Source organism: Ailuropoda melanoleuca, chromosome 15 (assembly GCF_002007445.2).
Source record: "Ailuropoda melanoleuca isolate Jingjing chromosome 15, ASM200744v2, whole genome shotgun sequence".
NCBI lineage: Eukaryota > Metazoa > Chordata > Mammalia > Carnivora > Ursidae > Ailuropoda > Ailuropoda melanoleuca.
Window position 1 is genome coordinate 17,323,424 of NC_048232.1, and position 26,868 is coordinate 17,350,291.

The following is a 26,868-nucleotide window of genomic DNA, read 5'->3' on the forward strand; positions in this document are numbered from 1 at the left end:
TGAGATACCTTTCCATTTATTTGTGCCTTCTTCAATTGCTTTCATCATTATCTTACAGTTGTCAGAGTAGAGATCTTTCACTTCCTTCTTAAATTTATTCCGAAGTATTTTCCATTGTAAATGGGATCAGTTTATTTCCTTTTCAGAAAATTTGTTGTTAACGTTTAGAAACTCTATTGACTTTTGTATGCTAATTTTGTGTCCTGCAACTTTACTGAATTTTTTGCTTAGTTTTAAGTTTTTTGGTTGAGTATTTAGGATTTTCTCTATATAGAAACATGTCATCTGCAAATAGAGACTATTTTACTTCTACCTTTTGAATACTGATGCCTTTTCTGTTTGTTGACTGATTGCGCCAGCTAGGACTTTTAGTACTATATTGAATAGAATTATTGAGAGCGGGCACCTTATCTTGTTCCTGATCTTGGAGGAAAAGCTTTCAACCTTCACCATTGAGTGCGATGTTAGCTCTGGGCTTGTCATGTATGGTCTTTATTATATGGAGACATGCTACTTCCATACCTAATTTGTTAGCTCTTTTTTTTTCATGAATGACTGTTGGATTTTGTCAAATGTTTTTTCCCTGTTTATTGAGATGATCATAGGATTCTTTTCTTTCATTCTATTAATGTGATATGTCTCACTGATCCATTTCCATATTTTGAACCATCCTTTCATCCCAGGGATAAATCCCAGTTGATTATGGTGAATGATCCTTTTAATAGGCTGCTGTACTTTTTGCTAGTTTTTTGTTGAGAATGTTTGCATTTATAATCATCAGGGATATTGACCTATAGTTTCTTTTCTTGTAGGGTTCTCATCTGGCTTTGGGTATCAATATAATGCTGACCTCATAAGGTTTATTTGGGAATATTCTCTGCTTTTTGATTTTTTGGAAAAGTTTGAGAAGATTGGTGTGTTAATTCTTAAAAGTTTGATAAAATTCACCAGTGAAGCCATCTGGTTTTAGGTTTTTTTTCATTGGGACTTTTTTTTTTAAATTACTGATTCAATCTCCTTACTAGTAATTAGTTTAGGCAGATTTTCTATTTCTTCCTGATTCAATTTTAGTAAGTTGTATGTTTCAAAGAACTTTTTCATTTCTTCTCAGTTGTCCAGTTTGCTGGTGTATAGTTGTTTGTAGTAGCCTTTTATGATTTTTTGTACTTTTGTGGTATCCACTGTAATGTCTCCTTGTAATTTGAGTCCATCATTTTTTTTTTTAACCTGTTAAAAATTTGTCAATTTTGTTTATCTTTTCAAAGAACCAACTCTTAGTTTGGATAATTTTTTCCATTGTTTTTTATTTCTCCATTTATTTCTGCTCTAATATTATTTCCTTTTTCTCTTCTAACTTTAGGCTCAGTTTTTTCTTTTTCTAGTTAAGGATAGAGTTAGGTTATTTATTTGGAATCTTCCTTGCCTCTTAATGTAGGTATTTATTGCTATGGACTTTCCTCTTAGAACTGCTTTTGGCTCCATCCCTTAATTTCTGTTATGTTTCCATTTTCATTTGTCTCAAGGAACTTTTATTTCCCCTTTAATTTTTATCTTTTTTTTCATTTTTTTAAAGATTTTATTTATTTATTTGACAGAGATAGAGACAGTCAGTGAGAGAGGGGACACAAGCAGGGGGAGTGGGAGAGGAAGAAGCAGGCTCCCAGCAGAGGAGCCTGACGTGGGGCTCGATCCTGTAACGCCGGGATCACGCCCTGAGCCGAAGGCAGACGCCCAACCGCTGTGCCACCCAGGCGCCCCTAATTTTTATCTTTGATTCATTGGTTGTTCAGGAATGTGTTATTTAATTTCTGTGTATTCAGAATTTTCCTGCTTTCTTTATTTTTGATTTCTATTTTCACACCATTGTGGTCAGAGATGATAGTTGATATGATTGCAGTCTTCTTGAATTTGCTAAGACCTGTTTTATGGTCTACCATATATTCTGTGCTAGAAAATGGTCCATGTGCTCTTGAGAGGAATGAATTCTGTTGCTGCATAGAATGTTTTATATATACCTTTTAGGTCCATTGGGTCTCTAGTGTTGTTCAAATCTGCTATTAACTCATTGATTCACTGGATGATATATCCATTGTTGAGAGTAGGGTGTTAAAGTCTTCAATTGTCATTGTATTAGTGTTTATTTCTTCTTTTATCTCTGTTAGTTTTTGCTTCATTTTTTCATATGTTTTAATGTTGGGTCCGTAAGTATCTACATTTGTTATATCTTGTTGATGTAGTGACCCCTTTATAATTAAATAATGACCTTTTCTGTCTATTTTTTACAATGTTAAAGTTTCTTGGTTTGATATAAGTGTAGCTATATATTATTATTATTATTATCATCATCATCATTTGCTTGAAATACCTTTTTTCTTCCCTGCACTCTCAGTCAGTGTGTGTCTTTGAGGGTAAAATATTAGGTCTTTTTTTTTTTTTTTTAAATCCATTCAGCCATTCTGTCTCTTTTGATTGGAGAATTATTTCATTTATGTTTAAAGTAATTATTGATAGGTAAGGACTTATTTTTGCCATTAAAAAATTGTTTTCTGATTGTTTTGTAGATGTATTATTCCATGTTTTCTTTTTTTGTTTTAATGTTTTTTGGTATTAGTATGCTTTGGCTTCTTTGCCATGTTCTTTTGTGTAATTGCTGTAGGTTTTTTCCTTATGATTTTCATGAGGCTTACATAAAACTTTAAAATCAAAACCCTTTTTTAAGCTGATAACAACTTTACTTCACAGAATTCTTAAAATTGTCACTTCTTCTGCCCCTCATATTTTAGGCAATTTCTGATACAATTTGCATATTTTTTGTATGTGTAACTAATAACAATTATTGTAGTTATGGTGTTTTAGTATACTTATTTCAACTTTTAAACTAGAGTTGTAAGTGAATTATGCACCATTGTCACCATATTACAGAATCTGTCTATTGACCATTACCAGTGAGTTTTATGCTTTCTTTTTATATTTTTATAAGATTTATGTTCTTTTACTCAGAGAATTCCCTTAGTCTTTCTTATAAGGCAGGTCTGGTGATAATGAACTCTCACATCTTTTGTTTGGAAAAGCCTTTATTTCTTCATTTCTAAAGGACAGCTCTATTGAGTATAGAATTCTTAATTATTCTTCAGTATTTTGAATATGTCATCCCATTTTGTCCTGGCCTGAAAAGTCATTATTGAGAAATCTGCTTATAGTCTTGTGGAGGTTCCCATGTATGTGGCTTTTCTCTGTTTTTCTTAGTTTTTTAAATTCTTATTTTGGCTTTAACAATTTAATTATAATGTGTCTTGTTGTAGTCTTCTTTAAGTTCAGCCTATTTTAGGTCCTTTGGGTCTCATGGATCTGTATGTCCATTTTTCTTCCCAGAGTTGGGAAATTTTCAGCCACTATTTCTTTAAATTTACTTTCTGTTCCTTTTTCATTCTCATGTTCTGGAATTCCTATTGAGTCCTGTGACTCCCTTAGGATTTTTTCACTCTTTGTCATTTTATCTGTTTGTTTTCTGACTGGATAATTTCCTCTGTCTTACTTTTTAGGTCACTGATTCTTTGATCTTCATGGCTAAATTTACTTTTGAAACTCTCTATTGAATACTTCAGCTCGATTATTATTTTTTTCAACTCTAGGATTTCTCTTTATTTCTGCTTTTTTTTTTCTTGGTTGCTATTTCTTTGTCAAACTTCTTGTTTTATTCATGCATTATTTTCCCAGTTTCATTTAATTGTCTATGTGTTCTTGTAGTTCCCTAAACTTAAGATAATTATTATAAATCTTATAGTTCATAGATCTTCATTTTCTTAGGGTCAGTTTTTGGAACTTTATTAGTTTCCTTTGGTGGTTTCGTATTTGTGTGTGTGTGTGTGTGTGTGTGTGTGTGTGTGTGTGTGTTTTGGTTATCCTTGATTTCTTACATTGGTATCTGCACATTTGAATAATTGGGCTCTTCTTCTAGACTTTATAGATTTGCATTGGCAGGGATAGATCTTCAACAGTCAGCTCAGTTTGGGTTTCTAGGCATGTGACTTTGGGCAGGTAGTGCCTGCTATTGTCTATTTTTTGACAAGACAACTTTCCAAGCTCTAAGGTTGGGTATGGGAAGGGGGTGTGCCACTGGCTGAGAACAGTTGGATAGGACTACTGGCTTGGTTCTCTAGTCAAGTGAATCTGTAAGGTGGGCTGCCCAGTTGCCTGGATTTTCTGGTCAGGCTTACTAGGTGGTCTGGACTGGGTACTATATTCAGTAGTATAGAGGGCTGTGAATTCATTTCCCTTCACTAGCAGGATAGGACCCAGAGTACCTGGGAAGGGGGGTACCTGAACCAATACAAGTGTGTGCATTGAGTTTCTTGGTCATATGAGGCCAACAGTTTGCTCTTCAGTATGTAGAAAGCCATGGGCTGTTCTGTCTTTTCAAGTGCAGCTAGAAGCAGAGCTTTTGGGTGGCCTACATAGCAGCTTCCTGTGTGTTCTTCTTAGGTTCCGTGGTTGCACAAGCTGAAGGCTATATTAGTGATGATTGGGACTATGAATTAGTTTCTCTGCCCAGGAGCAGTGGGAGAAGCACCTCTAAAGGCAGTAAAGCTCTTTGTATCTTATTTTAACTCAACCCGACCTGTGTCCCAAGTTCCCTGGCCAAATAGAGCCACTGGCTTTTCTCTGCTCACCATTGCATCTGCCTGTTTCTTGGTTATAGAGTTGCTGGCTTTTTGTAGCTCCAGGTATTTTCATCAGCCCCTCTGGTCAAGATGGGGCTGTGAGATGCTAGCCACAGTGGTGGGGCTGCCTCAGTTCCTTTTCTGGATGGGATGGGGTGGGAATGCTCCAGGCTTCTCCTCTTTTCTGTCTTCCCAGTCAGTAGGGGCCAGGAGCTACCCTCAGTCTTGGCTCTGAATTAATCCCCCTGCCTAGGTGTAGCAGGCCACCCCTTTACACCTGGTGCAGCTTTGCTCTGGAGACAGTTAGCTCTGCCCTTCTGCTTATTGGCTTAAGCATTGCTGGTTACGTAGCTTCCAGGTATTGTTGCCAGCCCTTCTGGTCTGATGGGGACTGGCAACCACAGTGGGTGTGGCTGTGTTTCAGTTCACTTGCCTAGATGGGATTGGGAGGGGTCCCTCCTGGCCTTTCTCACATGTTCCCCAAGCAAGCTTTTCTTTTGGGAGAGCCGATGAAGAACCCACAGCCTTGGCTGTGAATTAAGTCCCCTGCCTGAGTGTAGTAAGGAGTTCTTCATACCCTGTACTGGCTTTGCTCTGGGGGCTGTCAGCTCCACGGAGCCACCTCTTGGTTGGAGTATTGCTGAGCTCTTTGGCTTCTAGGTATTCTTGTCCACGTCCCCTGGCCGGATAGAGCTAGAATTCACTCTCCCCAGCAGGTGGGGCTATGACTCCTTGTTTGGGCACAGGCAAACCAGGTTCTAGGGTCAGCAGAACTGCTTGTGTGGGGACCCAAATCAAGCAGATATGGACTTCAGTTAGTTCTCTGGTCCGAGTTTGTTGCAGACTTGGTTCTGGTGATGAGCAAAGCTGCTGGTTGGCGCCACTACTTGGATTACTACTCACTTGGGGCACTGTGGTCATGAATTCCATCTGTCAAGATCTGTGTGTTGGTTGTTACAAGCTACCCCCCCTTCACCGTCATGGTCAAATTCCCAGTGGTTGAGCCCCATAGTTTCCTCTGCAGTTCTCATGGGGCAAGACCAGAGTAGGGGCTCTCATGAAGTAATCTGCTGTGCTAGAGGGGTGGTGGTGCTGATTGTCCCCTTGTGTTCTCTTTTCTTTTTGGAGGAGCTGGGGGTTCAGAGAAGACCTTTCCATGTGGTGTTGCTCCTGTTTGGGAGGGGACAAAGTAGTCAGTATGCAGTTGCTTCTCTTACCCTTCTAATGCAGTCTGTCCTGGTCTCTGTGGTGCAGGGATGTTTCAGCGTCGTCCCTGTATGCTAGGGTTTTCTCAGTGATGTCTTGTTCATAAGTAGTTCTTGTTCTTCTGGGGGCTGTAAAGTCAGTAATGACCTGTGTCACCATCTTGGTGATGCCACTGCCTCTCAAATTTATATAGAGTTACCAAGAAACTAAATTTATTTTCTTTGGGATATATATGGAAATATAAGTTAACTCAGGCTCATCAAGATCTCATAATTATGTTTGGATTGTGAAATTTCATTAATGAGTACATGTTAATAATAGTAGTCATTACTATACTTTATTGATTAGGTTAGGCTTACCCAGATATCTTCATATCTTAAGGTCAACTGATCAGTAATCGTAGTTATATTGGCAAAATTCCTTTGCCATGTAACATAACCTAATAAAGTTAGAACAGCAGGGGTTGGAGACCATGAGGGCTGTGTTATAATTTTACTTACTATAGTTTAATCTCTGGTCCCCGTGATTTCTCTCATGTGCAAAATGCATTCACCTTCTCCAGTCATTTGCAAGGATCTCACTCCATTATAGCCACAATAAAAAGCCTAAATGCTCATTAAATGTAGTCTTTTTGGTAGTCTAGAAATCATCGTCTAAATTATCTAATCAGGTTTAGATGTGGTATATTTCCTGGGCACAATTCCTTCTATCTGTTGACCTGCGAAGTTAAAGATAGAAGGTTGTTTTTTTTTTAAGATTTTATTTATGCATTTGATAGAGACAGAGCACGGGGAGTGGCAAGCAGAGGGAGAGGGAGAAGCAGGCTCCCTTCTGAGCAGAGAGCCCGACATGGGGCTCCATCCCAGGACTCTGGGATCATGACCTGAGCCGAAGGCAGACACTCAACCAACTGAGCCACCCAGTCGCCCCAAAGATAGAAGTTATCTGCCTCCAACATTCTTAACATACAATCATGATACAGGCATCAGGATAACACCTGACATTTTAAGTTAAAAAGGGGAGAGAAAATGGAAGGTTAAGAAAAGGTTAAGTACTTGACTTGATCTCCGTGACACTAGCAACCTCTCTTGATCTTTCCCTTATTTTTATGCCTTATTCTTGCCACTTTGGTAATTTTCTGACTTATAGTTCCAGTCTGAACTTTTCACCTGAACTATAGACTAATTAATATATCCAGCTCTCTATTACATGATCACTTGAATACCTAATAGGAATCTCAAATATGGCATGTCCAAAATTGAGGTCCTGTTTCCTCCCTCTCCCCAAAAACCTGCTTCTTTACAGTCTTCTCCATTTCATAAATGGCATTTCCATTGTTTCAAATGCTCAGGTCAAAGACTTTGAGATCCTACTGATTCATCTCTTTTTCTCACACTCCGTAACTGATGTCAGTTAATTCTATCACGTCTGCCTTTAAAATATAATCAGAATGCTTCATTTTTATTTCACTGCTACCAGCCTGGTCCAGACCATTATCATTTCCTATCTGAATTTTTGAAATATGCTTTTCTTTTCTTGCTGATGTCACCCACTTTCGTCTTTTCTCAGTACAGTAGCCATGGGGATGAGATTAAGTCAGGATTTGTCACTCTTCTCCTTAAAACATCGCAATTGTTTCCAATATCTCAAAATTAAACCCCCCAAAATCAGAGTGACTGCTCTGATTTCATGTATTCCTCTACCACACTAACTCTTCTGGAGATACCGTGGTCTCTGATATTTCTGGGATATGAGAGGCATGCTCTTGCCTCAGTGCTCTTTTCCTTTCTGTTACTCTGTGTTGTCTCTACCTACATGGTCACATGCCTTGCTTCCTCACCTGCCTCTTCAGGAGTTCACCTGGTTGCCACCTTTTCTGACCCCTCCCTTGATCACCATCTATGAATTTTCAAGCCTTCTCTGTAATGCTCTATTTCTTTCTTTTTTTCTTTGCCTTATTATCATTAAATGTATTACATATAGTTTACTAATTTCTTTTGTTTTTTCACTGTCTCCCCTAATGTCCCTACCCTTCTCACTCACATCATTTAAACTCCATGAGGACAGGGTTGTTTTTTTTTTTTTTTTTTTTTTTTTTTTTTTTTTTCCTGTTTTCTTTCCCCCATTTTACTTTGCTTTGGTCTTAGGAGACCCTGTGCCTGTGCCAAACATACAGCATGTACTCAGTACATGTTTGCCAAATGAATGAAAAGTGAATGATTGAATGAGTACATGTTAGTCATTCTGTTGTCATAATTGCCTGTTTGCTTATAAATTTCCCATACTAGATTCTAAGCTTCTTATTGGTGAGTACTATCTATATAATACTTATGTATTTTATATGTATATACACAATATTTAATATTAATATTTCATGGATGCTGGCAGAATAGGTGAGACTCCTGGGTTAGAGACAAAAGGACATAATATTAATGGTATAACACACAGTGTAAGTGTCAAGATTGCCCTAGTTCCTCTTAGTCCCCGAGTCCCAGGAGCAGGCACACAGGGGCCCAGGTAGATGTACATATGAAATGGATTTTGCATCATAGCTAAGAAAGCCTGGGGTTTATGGAACCCCAATTTTTTTATAGTGGAATTCAAGCGTATGACCTATGTTTTTATAGATCATTATATTATACAAGGTAATAATTGGCTCTCTCTTATAGATGGAGTCACTACCTCTATTTTTCATGAGTGTTTGCTACTTAAATATCTTTAAAAGGATGGTCTGGAACAAAGGGGCAGTTAACGACTGAGTTTATAAGACATGAAGAAACATGAGAGACCCATGGAGAATTGTGTCCCAACAGTGTCTTTGTTGGTCATATTACAGGACCCCCTTAAAACCATATGTAGAATAATGTAATTAATCATTTTTATTTCAAATGCAATAGTTTTGGATGTCAAATGTTATTATTTATGCATTGGAGCTCTTCTAAAAGATCTCGTTACTTCTATTTATTTATATAGACATCTTTTTTATTTCATGGTACTTTTGTACATATTTCTTGACTGTTTTATGTTTTAAATAACTAATGAATATTAACTATTGATGAAGTCTACAGTTCAGTTATTTTAACATTATTATAACTCCAAACATATAACCATTTGAATGCATGAAAAAGCCTGAAACTTGAGGAATACTATTAGTAGAGATCATGTTCTAAAATAGTATATATGGTATTAATGCATTCGAAGTTTATAATAACCTCTGCTTAATCAAATAAAGTACAACCCCAGTGAACTTAAGACAGTGTACTAGAATACTCAATTAACTTTTGTCTTCCTTCATGCAACTTTCAGGAGGGTCATAAAACCTAGTGAGAAAAAAACAAAACAAAACCTTAAACAAGGAGAGTTAATCCAGTGGACTCATAGTTATTATAAACATGCCTCAGAGATATTGCGGGTTCAGTTCCAGACCACTGCAGCAAAGCAAGGATCGCAATAAAGCAAATCAATTCTTTGGTTTTCCAGTGCATATAAAAGTTATGTTTCCACCACACTGCAGTCTGTTAAGTGTGCAGTGGCATTATGTCTAAAATAACAATGTGCAGACCTTAATTAAAAAAAATTTATTGCTAAAAGATGCCATCCTCTAAGCTTTCAAGGAGTCGTAATTGTTTTGCTGGTGGAAGTCCTTGTCTCTATGTTGATGGCTGCTGACTGATCAGGGTGGTGGTTGCTGGAGGTTGGAGTAGTTATGGCAATTTGTTAAAAGAAGACAACAACGAAATTTGCCACATCAGTTGACTCTTCCTTTCGTGAACAGTTCTCTGTAGCGTGTGATGCTGTTTGATAGCATCTTACCTACAGTATAACCTCTTTCAGAATTGGAGTCAGTCCTCTCAAACCCTGCTGCTGCTTTATCAACTAAGTTTATGTAATATTCTGAATCCTGTGTTGTCATTTCAACAATCTTCACAGATTCTTCCCCAGGGGTAGGAGGTTACAGTTCCAGAAACCACTTTATGCATCCGTAAGAAACCACTCATCTGTTCAAGTTTTTTTTTTTTTTTCTTTTTTTTTCTTTTTTCTTTTTACTTTTAAAACCATCATTTTTGGCATTAATGCTTTTTTTTAATTTCAAGTTTTTATTTAAATTCTAGTTAATAAAATTCAGTGCAATATTGGTTTCAGGAGTAGACATTCAGTGATTTATCACTTACGTATAACACCCAGTGCTCATCACAAGTGCCCCCCTTAAAACCCATCCCCCATTTAGCCCATCCCCACCATCTCCCCTCCAGCAACCCTCAGTTTGTTCTCTGTAGTTAAGAGTCTCTTACGGTGTGCTTCTCTCTCCCCCCCCCGCCCTTCCCCTATGTTCATCTGCTTTATTTCTTAAATTCCACATATGAGTGAAATCAGATGGTATTGGTCTTTCTCTGACTGACTTATTTCAGCCACATTTTATCAGGAGATCACAGCAATTTAGTCCCATCTTCAGGCTCTACCTCTAGTTCTCGTTCTCTTGCTGTTTCCACTCTGTCCGCAGTTACTTCCTCCACTCAAGTCCACTTTGAGGGGCTCAAAGTCATCCCCGGGGGTTAGAATCAACTTCTTCCAAATTCCTGTTTATGTTGATATTTTGACCTCTTCTCATGAGTCATGAATGTTCTTAATGGCATCTAGCATGGTCAGGACTTTCCAGAAGGCTTTCAGTTGACTTTGCCCAGATCCACCAGAGGAATCACTGACTCTGGCAGCTATAGCTTTATGAAATATATTTCTGAAATAATAAACCTTGAAAGTCGAAAAGACTGCTTGATCCATGGGCTGCAGAATGGATGTTGTATTAGCAAGCATAAAAACAACATTCATCCCACTGTACAGCTCCGTCAGAGCTCCTGGGTGACCAGGTGCATTGTTAGTGAGCAGTCATATTTTGAATGGAATCTTTTTTTTTTTCCTTTCCCTGAACAGTAGGTTCAACAGTGGGTTTAAAATATTCAGGAAACCATGTCATAAATAGATGTACAGTCATCCGGGCTTTGTAGTTCCATTTATAGAGCACAGACAGAGGAAATTTAGCATAATTCTTAAGGGCCCTAGGGTTTTCAGAATGGTAAGTGAGCACCGGCTTCAGGTTCAAGTCACCAGCTATGTTAGCCCCTAACAAGAGAGTCAGCTTGCCTTTGAAGCTCTGAAGCCAGGCGTTGACTTCTCTCTAGCTATGAAAGTCCTAGATGGCTTCTTCTTCCACTCTAAGGCTGTTTCATCTGCATTGAAAACCCGCTGTTCAGTGTGGCCCCCTTCGTGAGCGATCTTAGTTAGATCTGGAGAACTTGCTGCAGCTTCTCCGTCAGCACTCGCTGCTTCACCTTGCACCTTCGTGTTATGGACGTGACTTCTTTCCTTAAACCTCATGAACCAACCTCTGCTAGCTTCAGACTTTTCTTCTGTAGCTTCCTCACCTCTCTCAGCCTTCATAGAATCGAACAGAGTCGGGACCTTGCTCTGGATGAGGCTTTGTCTTTGTCTTGGGGGAATGTTGTGGCTGATTTGATCCTCTGTTCAGACCACTCAGACTTTTCTCTATATTGGCAGTAAAGCTGCTTCATTTTCTTAGCATTTATGTGTTCACTGGAGTATCACTTTTCATTTCCTTCAGAAACTTTTCCTTTGCATTCACAACTTGGTTAACTGTTTGGTTCAATAGACCGAGCTTTTGGCCTGTCTCCGCTTTTGACATGCCTTCCTCACTAAGCTTCATCATTTCTAGCTTTTGATTTAAAGTGAGAGACATGTGGCTCTTCGTTTCACTTGAACAGTTAAAGGCCATGGTAGGGTTATTAGTGGGCCTAGTTCCAGTATTGTTGTATCTCAGGGAATAGAGAGGCTGAAAGAGAGGGAGAGAGCTAGGGGAATGGCCAGTTGGTGGAGCAGTCAGAACACACACAACATTGATTGATTAAGCTTGCCATCTTGAGTGGACACAGTTTGTGGTTCTTCAAAACACTTACTATAGTAACATCAAAGATAACTGATTATAGATCACCATAGCAAGTATAATAAGTTTGAAATACTGCAAGAATTACCAGAATGTGACCAGTATTAAACCAGAATGAGGTGAGCAGATGGAAAAAAATGGAGCCAATGGACTTGTTCAGTGTAGGGTTTGCCATAAGCCTTCAATTTGTTAAAAAAACAAAACAAAACAACAACAAAAAACTATTTGTGAAGTGTAATAAAACAAGGTATGCCTTTGTTATTATACAGTTTAAAGTCTGCTTCTGGAGCATGCCCTATAATTATACATGTTTAGATTTTATATGATCTTGCATTAAAAACTCATAGCACAGTGCCTGGCATATAATAGTTCTAAAATTGTTATTTATCATGATTATTGCTTTAACTATAAAAGCAGTATAATTTTTTAAGAGCACAGGCTTTGACATCAGGTCTGGGTTGGAATTGTGACAGTAGTAATGAGCACTGAGAAATTATATGTTAACCCTCTTTCACCCTTATCTTTCCCATCTCTAAAATGGGGTCAATAATATGTTCTGTATTTCAAGAGAGTTAGAGATGATGTGACATATGTAATAAATGGATGTCTTTCACACGCAGTTATGTCTTTACTGGTTTAGATCTCTCTGTAAACCACAGTTTGGCCTTTAGCTGGCTTTAGGTTTCTAATTTTTACAATTACCACTTACGTGTTTATCCATTTTGCCCTTTTTCTCCTGAACCTGAGAATCTTTTGCTGATGTGGCTGAAACCAGAGGGAGTTTGGAGTTCAACTACATGATGTATCAGAACATATTTCCCGTGAATTTTTGTTTTGTTTTTCTTTACAGCACTTAACCAACAAATTATTACGACTTTTTTTTCCGAGCAGTTTTAGAGTCACAGAAAAGTTGAAGAAAAAGTAGAGATTTCCCATATGCCTCCGTTGCCCTATACGTACACGCACACACAACTTCCCTACATCAACATTTCCCAGCAAGGGGAAGGAGGGAGGAATTTTTTACAACTATTGACTCTATGCTGACACATAATAATTACCCAAAGCCCATAATTTATATTAGGGTTCACTCTTGGTGTTGTACATTCTGGGGGTTTGGAAGAATGTGTGGTAAAATCTATTTGTCAATATGGTGTCATGCGGAGTATTTTCATTGCCATAAAGATACTCTTGTGCTCCACCTAGTCAGCCCTTTCCCCACCTCCAACTTCCAACAGCCACTTCCTCCTTTTACTGTCTTCACAGTTTTGCCTTTTCCAGAATATCATACAGTTGAAAGTGTACGGTATGCAGCCTTTTCAGACTGGCTTCTTTCACTTAGTCATATGCATTTGAGTTTCCTCCATGTCTTTTCATGGCTTGATAGCTCATTTATTTTTAGTGCTGAATAATATTCCACTGTCTAGGTGGACCACAGTTTATTTGACCATTCACCTATGGAGGGACATTTTTGTTGCTTCCAAATTTTGGCAATTAGGAATAAAGCTGCTAAAAAAAATACAGGAATAAAGCTGCTGTAAATATCTCTGTACAGGTTTTTGTGTGGATGTAAATTTTTCGGCTCCTTGGGTAGGTATGAAGAAGCTCTCTTCTATAAATTTTTAAGTCTTTGCATGAGATCCAAATCATCAACTCAGACACTTTGTACCTTTTATGTTTATTTCTTACACGTGATTCTCTGCAGGGATCATCTCAAACCATCAAAGGAGTTCTGACAGTGAATCTGTTATAAGACCATCTGATTCTGTATTCTTTTCTCCCCTCACAAGGTTCCTTGGCTCTTACATAAATTTATCTTTTTCTGTCTCAGTGAAAATCTCTTAGCGTGACAGTGATAGTGTAAGGTGATGGACCTGTCTGTCAGTCCACCAAATATCCCCTAGCACCCTTTCCACAGGGGTAGCTACTGTGATAATATTCACATAACTAATAGAGGCCATAAAGGTAATTTTACTGAAAATTAATAAAAACTGCTATAGGGTCACTGGCTTTTTTACCCATATCCATGGAAATAGATAATTTTTAGAAACTTTATGTCAACAGGCATCCTGTTATGAACTTAATAGCCCCTAGCACAAAGCTTGGTACACAATAAACTTTGAGGTAGTGGTCCCACTGTTATTGTTCTTGCAAATTATCTTGTTTCTGATGATGATGATGATGATGATGATTATAATTGAGAAAGTTGATTGCAACGCTCCAGAAAAGTGAGCAATGTTTAAACCTCAATTATTAAAATGTACCAGCATATTAGATTTCTAAGTCAGGAAAAGACATACATAATTTCCAACAACTGTCCTAATGAAGTATATATTTTAATAAGTTAGCTGGTTAACAGCTAACCAGATTAGTTTCAACTGACTTATTACATCTCTGATCAGCTGAGGTGAGTTTTTAAAATGTGTATAGAAATCTAAATATTTGGGAACCAAGTAGATGAGACAGGCGTAGTTGAAGTTTAACAACATAATCATGTGTTAAAAATTGCTATTTTTGATGGGTCTTACCTAAGAGAGCTAGAAAATTGCCACAAGGGTTTCTGAAATTTTACTACCATTAGAATATTCATTTATTTCTACATCAGTTTCTCCCTGGATAGCAGACAATACATGATAAGGCTCCCTTTCTGGGCAATTTTGTGGGATAACTATACCAAAGCAGCAATAACTCCTTTCCTTTCTGTATTTGCATAAAAGAACTCCCGGATCCTTTTCTTTTTTTTTTTTAATTTTTGGATTGTCTGAAATGGGAATCAAAATCATTGCTTTCCTAGGGATTGAAATGGCAACTACATACTTTGAAACCCCTGGAATCTGTGTATATTTATGGATTATTTATATATTATGTATTTGTAAACAGAGATGGCCTTTGAAAATATAGTCTTTAATATTCTGAGCGTTTATCCCTAACTTGTCATAATTATCATTATTTTTCACCCTTGAGCAGCATTTGTCTCTTCACGAATTTGTAAACTTTACTTGAGAAATCTTCATTCTAAATATAACTAATTTGTTGATTTTTCCGATTCCTAATATAATGAAATATAGTTATTCCTTGCTTATTAAAGTTGATGCAACATTTTATTATTTTATTTGTGTGCTTTTTTAAAGATTTATTTATTTTAGAGAGAGGGAGGGGCAAAAGGACAGGGAGAGAGAATCTCAGGCAGGCTCCCTGCTGAGCACAGAGCCTGACGCAGGGCTCAATCCCATGACCCTGAGATCAAATCAAGAGTCTGATGCTTAACTGACCGAGCAGCAGTGTCATACATCTGTCATACAGAGTTAAAAGTGTCATACATTTTCACTGATTTTTGGTCACATTTTTATTTTTTATTTTTATTTTTTTTATTTTTTATTTTTTTTAAAGATTTTTTATTTATTCGACAGAGATAGAGACAGCCAGCGAAAGAGGGAACACAAGCAGGGGGAGTGGGAGAGGAAGAAGCAGGCTCATAGCAGAGGAGCCTGACATGGGGCTCGATCCCATAACGCCAGGATCACGCCCTGAGCCGAAGGCAGACGCTTTAACCGCTGAGCCACCCAGGCGCCCCTGGTCACATTTTTAAGTTACTCTACTGGCCATATCAAGAAACCTCATAGAAAGCAAGTATTTTTTTTGAAATCAGATATTTTATAGAAACTTAAAAAATAATATTTATAATATTTATAAATATTTTTATAATTTATGTCTATAATATCACAACTCACCTCACCTTCCTCCCCGTGTAGGGAAAGCATTTTCAAAATTGAAAATGATTTATCATTAGGTTAAAATTCCCTTGCAATTTTGAATTTTATCATCTCAGTGAGTGACTTACGGTATACTTCTTACCTAGGCTGATTGCTTACTTCCTAAGTCTTTTTACAAGGGAATATCTATGCAAATTATTACTATATCCTTGGATATAAATAACCAATGACCAAGGATTCCGGTGCAATAATCATCTGTAAGAGCAAGCCTTATTTTGCGTTGGGATATACAGTAACGCTGAATGTCCATGCTGAACAAACTCAGATTATACCTTTTGGGTTTATCTTTTTTCCAATATCATAGCAATTAACAGTTATTGTCAATAGTTGCAGAAAGAATATTACACTTGGAGTGAAAATCTTTGGATTTCAGTCTGTACAGTTTCCTAGCTATCTGACCTTGGTTAGGTTAATAACTTCCCTGAACTTTCCTTTCTTTATCTGTAAAGCAACTATAATAATAACACTTTCTTCATTGGGCTCCTGTGAAAGTTGGATCTATATAAAGCATTTAATACAGGGTCTATGACATAGGTATCTATTAAGTATTAGCTATAATTCAACACTAATATTTTAACTGCCCAGTCCTGTCCTTTCTCTTCCTCTTTTCTTATGGCTTTGTGGAAATTAACTCTTTCTTATATATTTACCTGAGAAGTGGGTCAAATTATTCTTCCTTGCGCAAATTACGCAATGCCTACAATGCTTTGGGAAATACTAAGCTCTACAAAATTGGTGATGAATGTTATATTAAATAAAATGATCTGGGTTTTTCAAATATTAAGTTTTTTTAGAAGTAGCTACTTCTCATGTTTTAGTGTAAAATAATCTGTAGGAATAATTAAGTCTTCCAGGTGATGTCGTAGCAACGGAGAAATAACATGAGTATCCGAATAAATTTGGTAGACCTTAGCAATTCCATAATCAAAATGGATATTAATGCGGTTTCTTTGAAAAAATATTTGGTAAAAATTTAATTTCTTAAATTGATAATTCTGCCTCATCTATTTCCAGTATGAGAAGCACAAATCTTGTTTGTTTTTGGATCAGATAGGATCCTTTTTTTCCTCGAGGGTTTCCTTTAATGTACTTAGAGAAGTATAACGAGGTGATTTCAGTTGAGTTCTACCCTTTCTAAAGCGTGTGAATACTTGGAGAGCCACCCTGAGTCACATTTTGTTCTTCAGTTTCCAAGTGTGACTTTGAAGCAAATAGCTGTGGTTGGTTTGAAGCAATTAGTGGTGACAATTTTGACTGGGTCTGGAACTCCAGAAGTAACCTTTCGGCTGAATTTGAGCAACAGGCTCCACCTTGGGATCATACTCACAACACAGCTCAAGGTAAGAAACGAGGAGAGGCTGTCTGCGCCTCCTTCCATTCGCCCTGGGTCAGGTCTGTTAAGAGAAAGAGAAGCATTTAAAGTAATGTTGATGCAACAAATAGTGTGATGGCCGAATGTTGTCATTTATGCTTATGTTGTCAGTATGAAATGATGCCTTTATGGGTGGGGTGGTGGGTAGGGAGAATAGATATGTTTTTTGCTGACTGAATTCACTGACATTATTGTTTTGCATCATTTTAACCTTGAGGTGGGTGCTAGTTTAGTTTTCACAAGAGCCGATTTGACCAACAGTCACTTTTATTGATTTTTATTAAGAGGCAGGTGTGTCAACTCAGTCAGCTAACTTTCGATTTGTATTTGTGTCCCAATAGGGCATTTTATGTTCATTCTGAAGAAAAGCAGAAGCTTGTCCCAAGTTGCCAAACTCCAGAGCCCAACTTATAGCCAGGCGGGACCTGGATGCACGCTTTCCTTCTGGTAAATACTGAAAACTGTGGTCGGCTACCCTCGCAGCCTGGTGGTTGCAGGCGTGGTCCTGCACTTTCAGACGTGATGATTCGCCCCTGGTTTGCCTTTAAAAATAGGTGTTGCCTTAGATTTATACAGTTAGCGTTTTACTGTGGAGCACATTATCAGCATTTGTAGTGTTCTTTCTTTAGATGAAAGGGACTCTTTCCCTCCAACAATGGATTATAATTTAATTAACTCTGCCTCCCCTGTTCTGGGTTGAACTCCTTGAGAAAGGCTCCCAGGGTCCTGCGAGCCAGAGCGTGCACCTGAGCAGATAAGCTTTCCCATAGGAGCAGCCACAATTACATCCATTATGGTAGCTAATTATTAATTGACTGTTGATCACGTGGAAAAGCCCATAAGTTAAATGTTTGTGCCATGAATCATTTCCATTCCTTGTGTTTTCTCTTTTTTTCAGGTTTTATAACTATGGTCTCTCAGTGGGAGCTGCTGAGCTACAGCTGCACGTGGAAAATTCCAGTGACCCTACAGTACTCTGGAGAGTATTGTATAACCAGGGCAACCAGTGGTCCCAGGCGACTGTTCAGCTTGGACGCCTTACTCAGCCCTTCCATTTGTCCCTAGATAAAGTCAGTCTTGGCATTTATGATGGAGTCTCAGCTATCGATGACATCAGATTTGAAAATTGCAGTCTCCCCCTTCCTGTGGAGAGCTGCAAAGAGCCGGATTTTTTCTGGTGTCGACACAGCAAGGCTTGCATAGACAAGCTTCTGTTATGTGACCTGGTGGATGATTGTGGTGATCGGACTGATGAGGATGACTGTGGTCAGTACTTTATTATTTTTCTGATGAGTTCCCTGTTTTCTAGCCAGTCCAGGCAAAGACAGGAAGCATTGTCCCAAAGTTGATGACTGTGATGAGTGATGGATTAGTCAGGCTACCAATATTTGTTATGTAGACTTATGAACTAAGTACTAGAGATACAATGCTGAACGCAGTTACTGAGTCTCAGATCTCAGGGAGCTTACGGTCTAGTTGAGGAGATAGATATTATTCAAATATTTAAAAAATAAATACAAACTGGCAGCTTTGACGGGAGATACAGAGAGGGGTGCTGTGACTTTTTATAATAATGGTATTGAACTTCCTAGAGCTGACAACTTAGCTGAGATCTGAAAAATAAGAAGTCAGAGTATCTATGCAAAAGCCCTGATAAATGACTGTATGGCAGATGGAGGCCAGCCAGTGTGGCTGGAGTGAGGAGGTGAAGGGGAGAGAGGGTGCAGCATAGGGACGGAAATGTGGGGGAGGCCAGATTTCCAGATCTTTATAGTCCATGTTAGGGAGGTTTTTCTTCGTTTGAGGGTTTTTTAATAAGGAAGGTAATAGAATAAAATTGGCATGTTAAAGCATATCACTGTGGGTACAGTGTGTCGAGTGGATTGGAGGAAAGTGGATTCAGGAGACCCATCAGGAGGCCACCGCGGTTGTCCACTGAGGAGGGGTGGGCAGCCTGTATCACAGCCACAGTGATGGAGACGGAGTGACTGATGTTTGGGGAAATATTTAGGAGGGACATTTGATGATGTTTTGGCTACAGGGAGCAGAGAGTGGGCTGTCAAAGATAAGTCTTGAGTTTCCGGTTTAAATTACCAGAAAGTTTATAGTATCTGATGATTATATATGTTTTACAGTTTTATGAACCTAGCTCCAGATAGTGCCTACTACATTTGCTCCTGAAAATGAATCAGAAGCTCATAGCTGTTTTTTTTTAATTACAAAAATCAGTCAGAAAAAGAGTTTGCATCTTTCCTTGTCTAGAAATAGCAACGATTCTTAAAATTCAAGCTATCTGCTTATTACTTTGAGAGGCTAATTATAAACGAAAGTGAAGCCATAAAATGGTTGGTACATCATAGGAAACACTGCATTAAGAAATTTCTGTATAAATTATTGTAGAGAGTGCTGCATGTATGTGGTCTTTGATACAGTCAGGTGAATTGAAGTCAGAATTACCATGCATCTCATTACACAACTAATACCTTGAGTGGATATAAATAAAGTTGATAATTTAGACAATAGCTAACATAAGAAGTGTTACTTGTCCTCAAGGTAATTTATTTTTGCAGACTTAGCTTTTTCATCTTTTTGAAGCTCTCCGAATCCCACTCCTCAAAAAAAAAAAAAATTGATATGTTGCTAAAAATAAGTAAAATATCCTTCAAACCACTCAATGTTAACTTACAATGGAATTATGGCAGTACAAGTATATTAAAATACTTCTTGTGACTAAATATTAACGAGAGAATAGTAGTGACATTGGACGGTTAGTCTCACAGCTGTCCATATAGACATGTTACTGGATTACACAGAATGCTGGACATCCAGAAATCGATGTTGTATTTCCTAAGGTTCCCTATGTTTGTAGACATGGTCTTTTATTTAAAGGTGGAGCTGCATGCATTCCCTTCTGAAATGAAGATTGAACATACAGTCAATATGAAGACAGGCAATATCAAAATCCATTGGCTTGAGTGCCAGTTTTATGTCAAGAAACTTAGCAGCTTGACATTCTCCTTCTGCTCCACAGCCAAAGACTGACACCTGGAGAGTGCGCTGCAGGTCCCCAGTTCACGTCACAGCTGGGCTTGATTAGTCACAAGTGAGGAAATATCAAATGAAAGCTCATCTCCCATTTGACATTTACTCACTGGGTTCCCTTCATTAGGTGTAAGCTCCTGTGGTTTTCAAAGACAGACGATTTGTTCTTGCCTGGCTGCATCTATCCACATATGCTTATATTTATTGTTTCAGAATATTTATTCCCCTTTGGCACCAAGCACATTTACTAAGATGAATAGTTAAAGGACAGCTGACATTTATTTTTTAAAAATATTAACTTATGTAAATGAAGCTAAAAGGTAGAATTCCTCGTTAATTCTAAATCCTGTTCCTTCTGCCCAAATAATGCTAAATGTACATTCTGTGGCATTTATTCTACAGAAATCCTTGGTGTCAATAAAATGCTCACATCCCGAAAAACGAATACATTCCTATGCTATGCTAGAAATTATGGTAGATTGTCTAGTTGACAAGAGACAAGTCAGTTCTTCATAAGTGCTTTCAATTCTTCTAGGGACTGAGTGGAGTTTAAAGTTTAAAAGCTCCAGCTCAAAAGGAGCTTCAATGCAGTGAGAAGAAAAGACTACCCCCCAGAAGACACAGCACAACAGGAAGCATAAATAGAGAAGGAGAGGAGTGAGGTGTTTAAGGCACTTGGGGAAGACAGTGTATGTGAAGGGGAAGGATAGTTAGGGACAAATAGGAAATTAATTTGGGAAAGGTGAAGCTTGAAAGAAGACTGTAGATTTAAGTTTAGATTAAATGAGTATATATTACAGGATTTTGAATAGAGAAGGAAAATGATAAATTGCCGTGGAAAGGGGCAGAATGGTCATTCTGGCATTGGTGCCAAGGGACACATGGAACTGGGCCAAGATGGAACCAGAGGGAGGAGTTTTTCAGCACGAGGCCTGGAAAACACTAGCATCAGAATCATGTTGGGTTCTTGTTAAAAATATGGATTCCCGGGGCACCTGGGTGGCACAGCGGTTAAGCGTCTGCCTTCGGCTCAGGGCGTGATCCCGGCATTATGGGATCGAGCCCCACATCAGGCTCCTCTGCTATGAGCCTGCTTCTTCCTCTCCCACTCCCCCTGCTTGTGTTCCCTCTCTCGCTGGCTGTTTCTATCTGTTGAATAAATAAATAAAATTAAAAAAAAATATGGATTCCTGGGCTTCACCCCATATCTAACAAGCTAGTATTTGTACAAGGCTTCACCGTGGAGTAAGCCATTCTACCATGTACCTCAGATGATTCTGGAAGATTCAGCCCTGTTAACATATGACTGTTCTCAGTTCTACATATTAAAATCACCAAGGGAGATGATGAAGTACGCTGATGTTCGGCAGCACTATTTGCACCAGTTAAATCAACATCCCCAGGGGCGCCTGGGTGGCTCAGTGGTTAAGCGTTCAACTCTTGATTTCGGCTCAGGTCAGGATCTCAGGGTTGTGAGATAGAGCCCTAAGCTGGGTTTCATGCTCAGCGGGGAGTCTGCTTGATGTTCTCTGTCTCCCTCTGCTAGCCCCTCCTCATCACACTCCCTCTCTCTCAAATAAATAAATCTTTAAAAAAACTAACTCAGCATCTCTGGAGATGAATTCTGGGCCTTGGTGTTTTTTGTTTTGTTTTGATTTTTAATATTCGCTGGTGATTGGAACATTTGGCTAGGTTGAAATTGACTGAGCCAGGAGTTTGTAGCTTTGAGTCAGCCATGGTATCATGATCATTTGCATAGAGTTATAGAGCTAGAAATGGTGAAGGGATGGGCGTAAAAGGCATTTGGGAAATAACGGCTGAAGTAATGCCACCTTCAGTCTATAAAATATTATTGCTTCATGTCAGTCTAGGATTCATTCACTTTTTAAAAACTTTAATGTTGCATTTAAAAAACAATTAAAATGGCAAACCTTGGCAGGAGCAAAATATGAACGAGTATTCTTAATCGTAGTTATTTTTATCCCTAATTTTTTTTTTTTTTTGCTGTTATTTAATGCCAATTTCAGTACCTGAACTCCAGTGTAATTTTGAAAGTGGAATTTGTAACTGGGAGCAAGATACAGAAGATGACTTTGATTGGACCAGGAAGCACGGTCCAACTTCAACACTTAATACAGGGCCAATGAAGGATAATACTTTGGGCACAGCTGAAGGACACTATCTCTACATAGAATCTTCGGAGCCACAGGTTTTCCAAAACAGAGCTGCTTTACTCAGCCCTATCCTCAACACCACCCATGCAAAGGGCTGTACCTTCCGCTTCTATTACCACATGTTTGGAAAGCACATTTATAGGCTGGCCATCTACCAGCGAATCTGGAGTAACACGAGAGGACAGCTGCTGTGGCAGATATTTGGGAATCAAGGCAACAGATGGATAAGGAAACACCTCAGTGTTTCTAGCAGGCAGCCTTTTCAGGTATGGATAATGGATTTCATAATGTGTATTTAAAATGCATCAGAATGTCTAAGGAATATGAAAGATTGCTATGGCCTTGAATTAAAAGCAAGTGGAATGTGATCAAAGTTACTTCGAAATACATTCATCATTCAATTAAGGGTTTACCAAAGCTTGTTAAGTTGCTTTCCTCCTTGACTACCCCCAATAATGTGTGATTAAAATTTCTAAAGGTGGACACATGGTATTGGCAACAACTGCAGGTCCCTCTGACTTCAAGTCATTTTTCTACTGAAATAAAAAATCTAGAGGGAAAAAAGAGTTCTGCACAATTTCTGGTATTCTGTCAAACGTTTAGATCCCAAGATATGTTATTTTGAATATTCCATTTGACTTTTTCACATTTTATAAGTAAGCAAAAAAATTCGAGAAGAGTGAATGCTTTGTTCGGAATCACACAGCTAGTCTGGGGCAAAGCCAGAGGTTAGTCTAGCTAAGTCTCCTTAACTCCTGGTGGAGTATTTTTTTACTGTGGGTCTCATATACCTTCTCCTAAAAGGGAAACTTAGAAAGGCAAGTTTAAATGCTTATGTGGCTTTTACAGTTTTGTGAAGGAATTTTCCATCTATTATCGCTTTGATTCCCTCAGCAATTCCCTGATGTGGGTAAGTCAGGATCCTTTTTGTCAGTTTTACAGACAAGAAGAAAAAAATACTCAGAGGGGTGGTTATTTATATCTGGTCAAAGAGATGGTGAGCAGCAGAACGGGGACTTGGACTGGGAGCTGCAGTTTCCAATTAATTCATATTCATTCCCTTTCTAATATATCATACAGCCTGTCACATGTGGGAAGGTTGAATATTTGTTCTTTCCCCTTTTGCTCAAATAGATCTGCATACAATATACGGGGAGAAACTTCTTACCTCTCTTGGCTAAATTTTTTTTTTGCTTTTTATTATGGACTGAATTCTCTCTCACCCTAATTTTAAAGTACTGTCTCTATCTAAATGTCTTGAGTTAACAGTTTTGTAGCCGAGAACTTAGCTCCAGGCCACCCGTTAAGAGACATCATAGATATACATTGTATATGACTCACCAGAGAACACGCTGAAATTGGTGCTTTGTCTAGACAGACATAAGCTGAAATCATGAGAACTAATGTGCGATATGTAGAGTTATCTTGCTTTTCAGCTGTAATGGTAAGGTGGGTGTAATCATAAATGAAATTGAAGGAAGGTTCTTTGACTTTTGTTTAATAATAGCTCATCCACTTCAAATTAATTCTTAATATTTAATCAGGTGAATTGTAATTTGGGTCAAACTAGTATTCAGTGGATAATTTCTCCTTATGATATTTACTCAAGAATTGGTTGCCAGGAGAAAATCACCTTGGCAAGGGAGCTGCTTCACATTCAGATGAACGTGGAACTAACCAAGAAATCCTTTAGTTATGAATCTGGGAAATTGGGGTTTGAAACCCATTTTGGGTTATACGTGGAATGCTCTATTTCATGCAGTGGTTCTTCTAGGCGTTTTATTCTTTTCAATGACATTCACGCATGGAAAGGTGAATCAGATTGTGCATGCCGTGTAGATTAATTATTCAAGATAGTAAAAATTGGGTGCAACTTAACCAAATATTTTTCTTCATTGAATAATGAGTATACATAGTTGTTGCAAAAGCAGCAATAACCAAGATTTTATTTAACTGTGATATTGTTGGTGAAATTACCTAGTATCAATCCAGCAGGTAACATGCTCATTAAATGTTTATTAAAAAGAAACATTCAAGGAGTTTTCAAGAGTCATGTACCTATGTATAGTTGACACACAATGTTACATTACTTTCAAGTGTACAACATAGTGATTCAACAAGACTATACATTAACTTGACGGTCATTAAAGTTCAAACACATTCTAGAAAACAAAAACACACATATAAAACTTTCACTTTTTCTGTTCTTTTCCCCTTTACTCCCTCCTCCACATTTTATGTATATGTTGTCATATTTTATAACTTTTTTTCCCCATAATTTTCTTATGCTAAGTTATGGTCATTTCTTTTCCACTTAATGAAGTCCCTTTAACATTTCTTTTAAGGCTAGTTTAGTGGTGATAAACTCCTCCATCTTTTGTTGGTCTGGAAACACTTTCTCTCTCCTTCAAATCTGAATGATAACCTTGCCGTGTATTCTTACTGGTAGGATTTTCCTTTCAGCACTTGGCTGTATCATGCCACTGTATTTTGGCATGCAATCTCCTGAAAGATCAGCTGATAACCCTGAAGGTTTCCATTTTAGGTAACTTTTTCCCCCTCTCTTGCTGCTTTTAAGATTATCTTTTTTTTCTTTTTTCAATTTCACTATACCCATCATACAGTGTTATATTAGTTTCAGGAATACAAGAGTGATTCAGCAGCTCTGTATATTACTCAGTGCTCATCATGATAAGTGTACTCGTAAACCATTTCACCTATTTCACCCATCCCCTTACCCACTTCCCTCTGGTAACCAGTTTGTTCTCTATAGTTGAGTCTATTTTTGTTTTTTCTCTTTTTTTCTTTATTCATTTGTTTTGATTCTTAAATTCCACATAGGAGTGAAATCATACGATATTTAACTTTCTCTGGCTGACTTATTTCCCTCAGTTTTATACTCTCTAGATCTATCTATATTGTTGCAAATGGCAAGATTTCATTTTTTCTTTATGGCTGAGTAATATTCCATTGTGTGTGTGTGTGTGTGTATTAATTTCTTTATCTACTCATCTCTTGATGGAAACTTGGGCTGCTTCCATAATTTGACTACTGTATATAATGCTGCAATAAGCATAGGGGTGCGTATGACTTTTCAAAATAGTATTTTTATATTATTTTTGTAAATACCCAGTAAGTTGAATTACTGGATCATATGGTAATTCTATTTTTAATTTTTTTGAGGAACCTCTATATTATATTAGGTAGTGGCGGTGTCAGTTTTCATTCCTATGGAACAGTGCACAAGGGTGCCTTTTTCTCCACATCCTCACACTTATTGTTTCTTCTGTTTTTTATTTTAGCCATTCTGACAAGTGTATAGTAATATTTCATTGTGGTTTTGATTCACATTTCCCTGATGCCAAGTTTGTTGAGCATCTTTTCATGTGTTTGTTGGCTATATGTCTTCTTTGGAGAAATGTCTGTTCATGTTTCTGCCCATTTTTAATCAGATTATTTGTTTTGTTTTGTTTTGTTTTGTTTTTTCTGGTGTTGAGTCATATCAGTTCTTTCTATATTTTGGATGCTAACCCTTGACACGTGTATCATTTGCAAATTACCTCTCCCATTGTGTAGCTCCTCTAATTGTTTTGTTGATGGTTTTCTTTGCTACACAAAAGCTGTTTATATCAATGTAGTTTCAATAGTTTATTCTTACTTTTGTTTCCCTTGCCTGGTTGGGGGGGCATAGGTAGAAACATGTTCTTATGGCATAGGTCAGAGAAATTACTGCCAGTACTCTCTTGTAGGATTTTTATGGTTTCACTTCTCACATTTAGGTCTTTCACCTATTTTGAGTTTATTTTTGTGTATGGTGTAGGAAAGTGATCCAGTTTCATTCTTTCCCATGTAACTCACCAGTTTTCCCAACACCATGTGTTGAAGAGATTGTCTTTTTCCATTGCATATTCTTCCCGCATTGCTTAAAGATTTATCGATCATATAATTGTGGGTTTATTTCTGGGCTTTCTCTTCTGTTGCACTGATCTATGTTTCTGTTTTGGACCACTACCATACTATTTTGATTGCTACAGCTTTGTAGTTTATCTGGAATTGTGATACATCCAGCTTCTTCTTTCTTAAGAATGCTTTGGCTACTCTGGGTCTTTTGTGGTTCCATACAAATTTTAGGATTATTTGTTCTTGTTTGGTGAAAACTGCTGTGGGCATTTTGATAGAGATTGTATTAAATCTGTAGATTGCTTTCAGTAGTATTGATATTTTAACTATTAATTTCTCTAGTCCATGCACATGGAAAATCTTTCCTTTTTTTTTTTTGGTGTCATCTTCAATTGCTTTTATCATTGCTGTATAGTTTTCAGAATACATGTCTGTCCCCTCTTAGATTTATTCCTATGTATCTTACTGATTTTGGTGCAATTGTAAATGGGAATGTTTTCTTAATTTCTCTTCTGTTTCATTATTAATGTATAGAAATGGAATGGATTTCTTTTTTTTAAATGATTTTTTATTATATTATGTTAGTCACCATACAGTACATCCCTGGTTTCTGATGTAAAGTTCGATGATTCATTAGTTGCGTACAACACCCAGTGCACCATGCAATACGTGCCCTCTTTACTTCCCATCACCAGCCTATCCCATTCCCCCACGGCCCTCCCCTCTGAAGCCCTCAGTTTGTTTCTCAGAGTCCATAGTTTCTCATGCTTCATTCCCCCTTCTGATT

General features: G+C 37.8%; 1 protein-coding gene across 1 annotated transcript in view; it reads left to right on the top strand.

The window, feature by feature from the left end:
• MALRD1 (MAM and LDL receptor class A domain containing 1) overlaps positions 1-26,868 on the top strand; it is a 683,830-nt gene that overhangs the window by 68,217 nt on the left and 588,745 nt on the right. The window contains exons 7-10 of the mRNA XM_034644348.1: positions 16,781-16,933; positions 17,307-17,412; positions 17,864-18,231; positions 22,035-22,447. Coding sequence (XP_034500239.1) covers positions 16,781-16,933; positions 17,307-17,412; positions 17,864-18,231; positions 22,035-22,447 — 1,040 coding nt within the window. The remainder of the gene's footprint in view (positions 1-16,780; positions 16,934-17,306; positions 17,413-17,863; positions 18,232-22,034; positions 22,448-26,868) is intronic.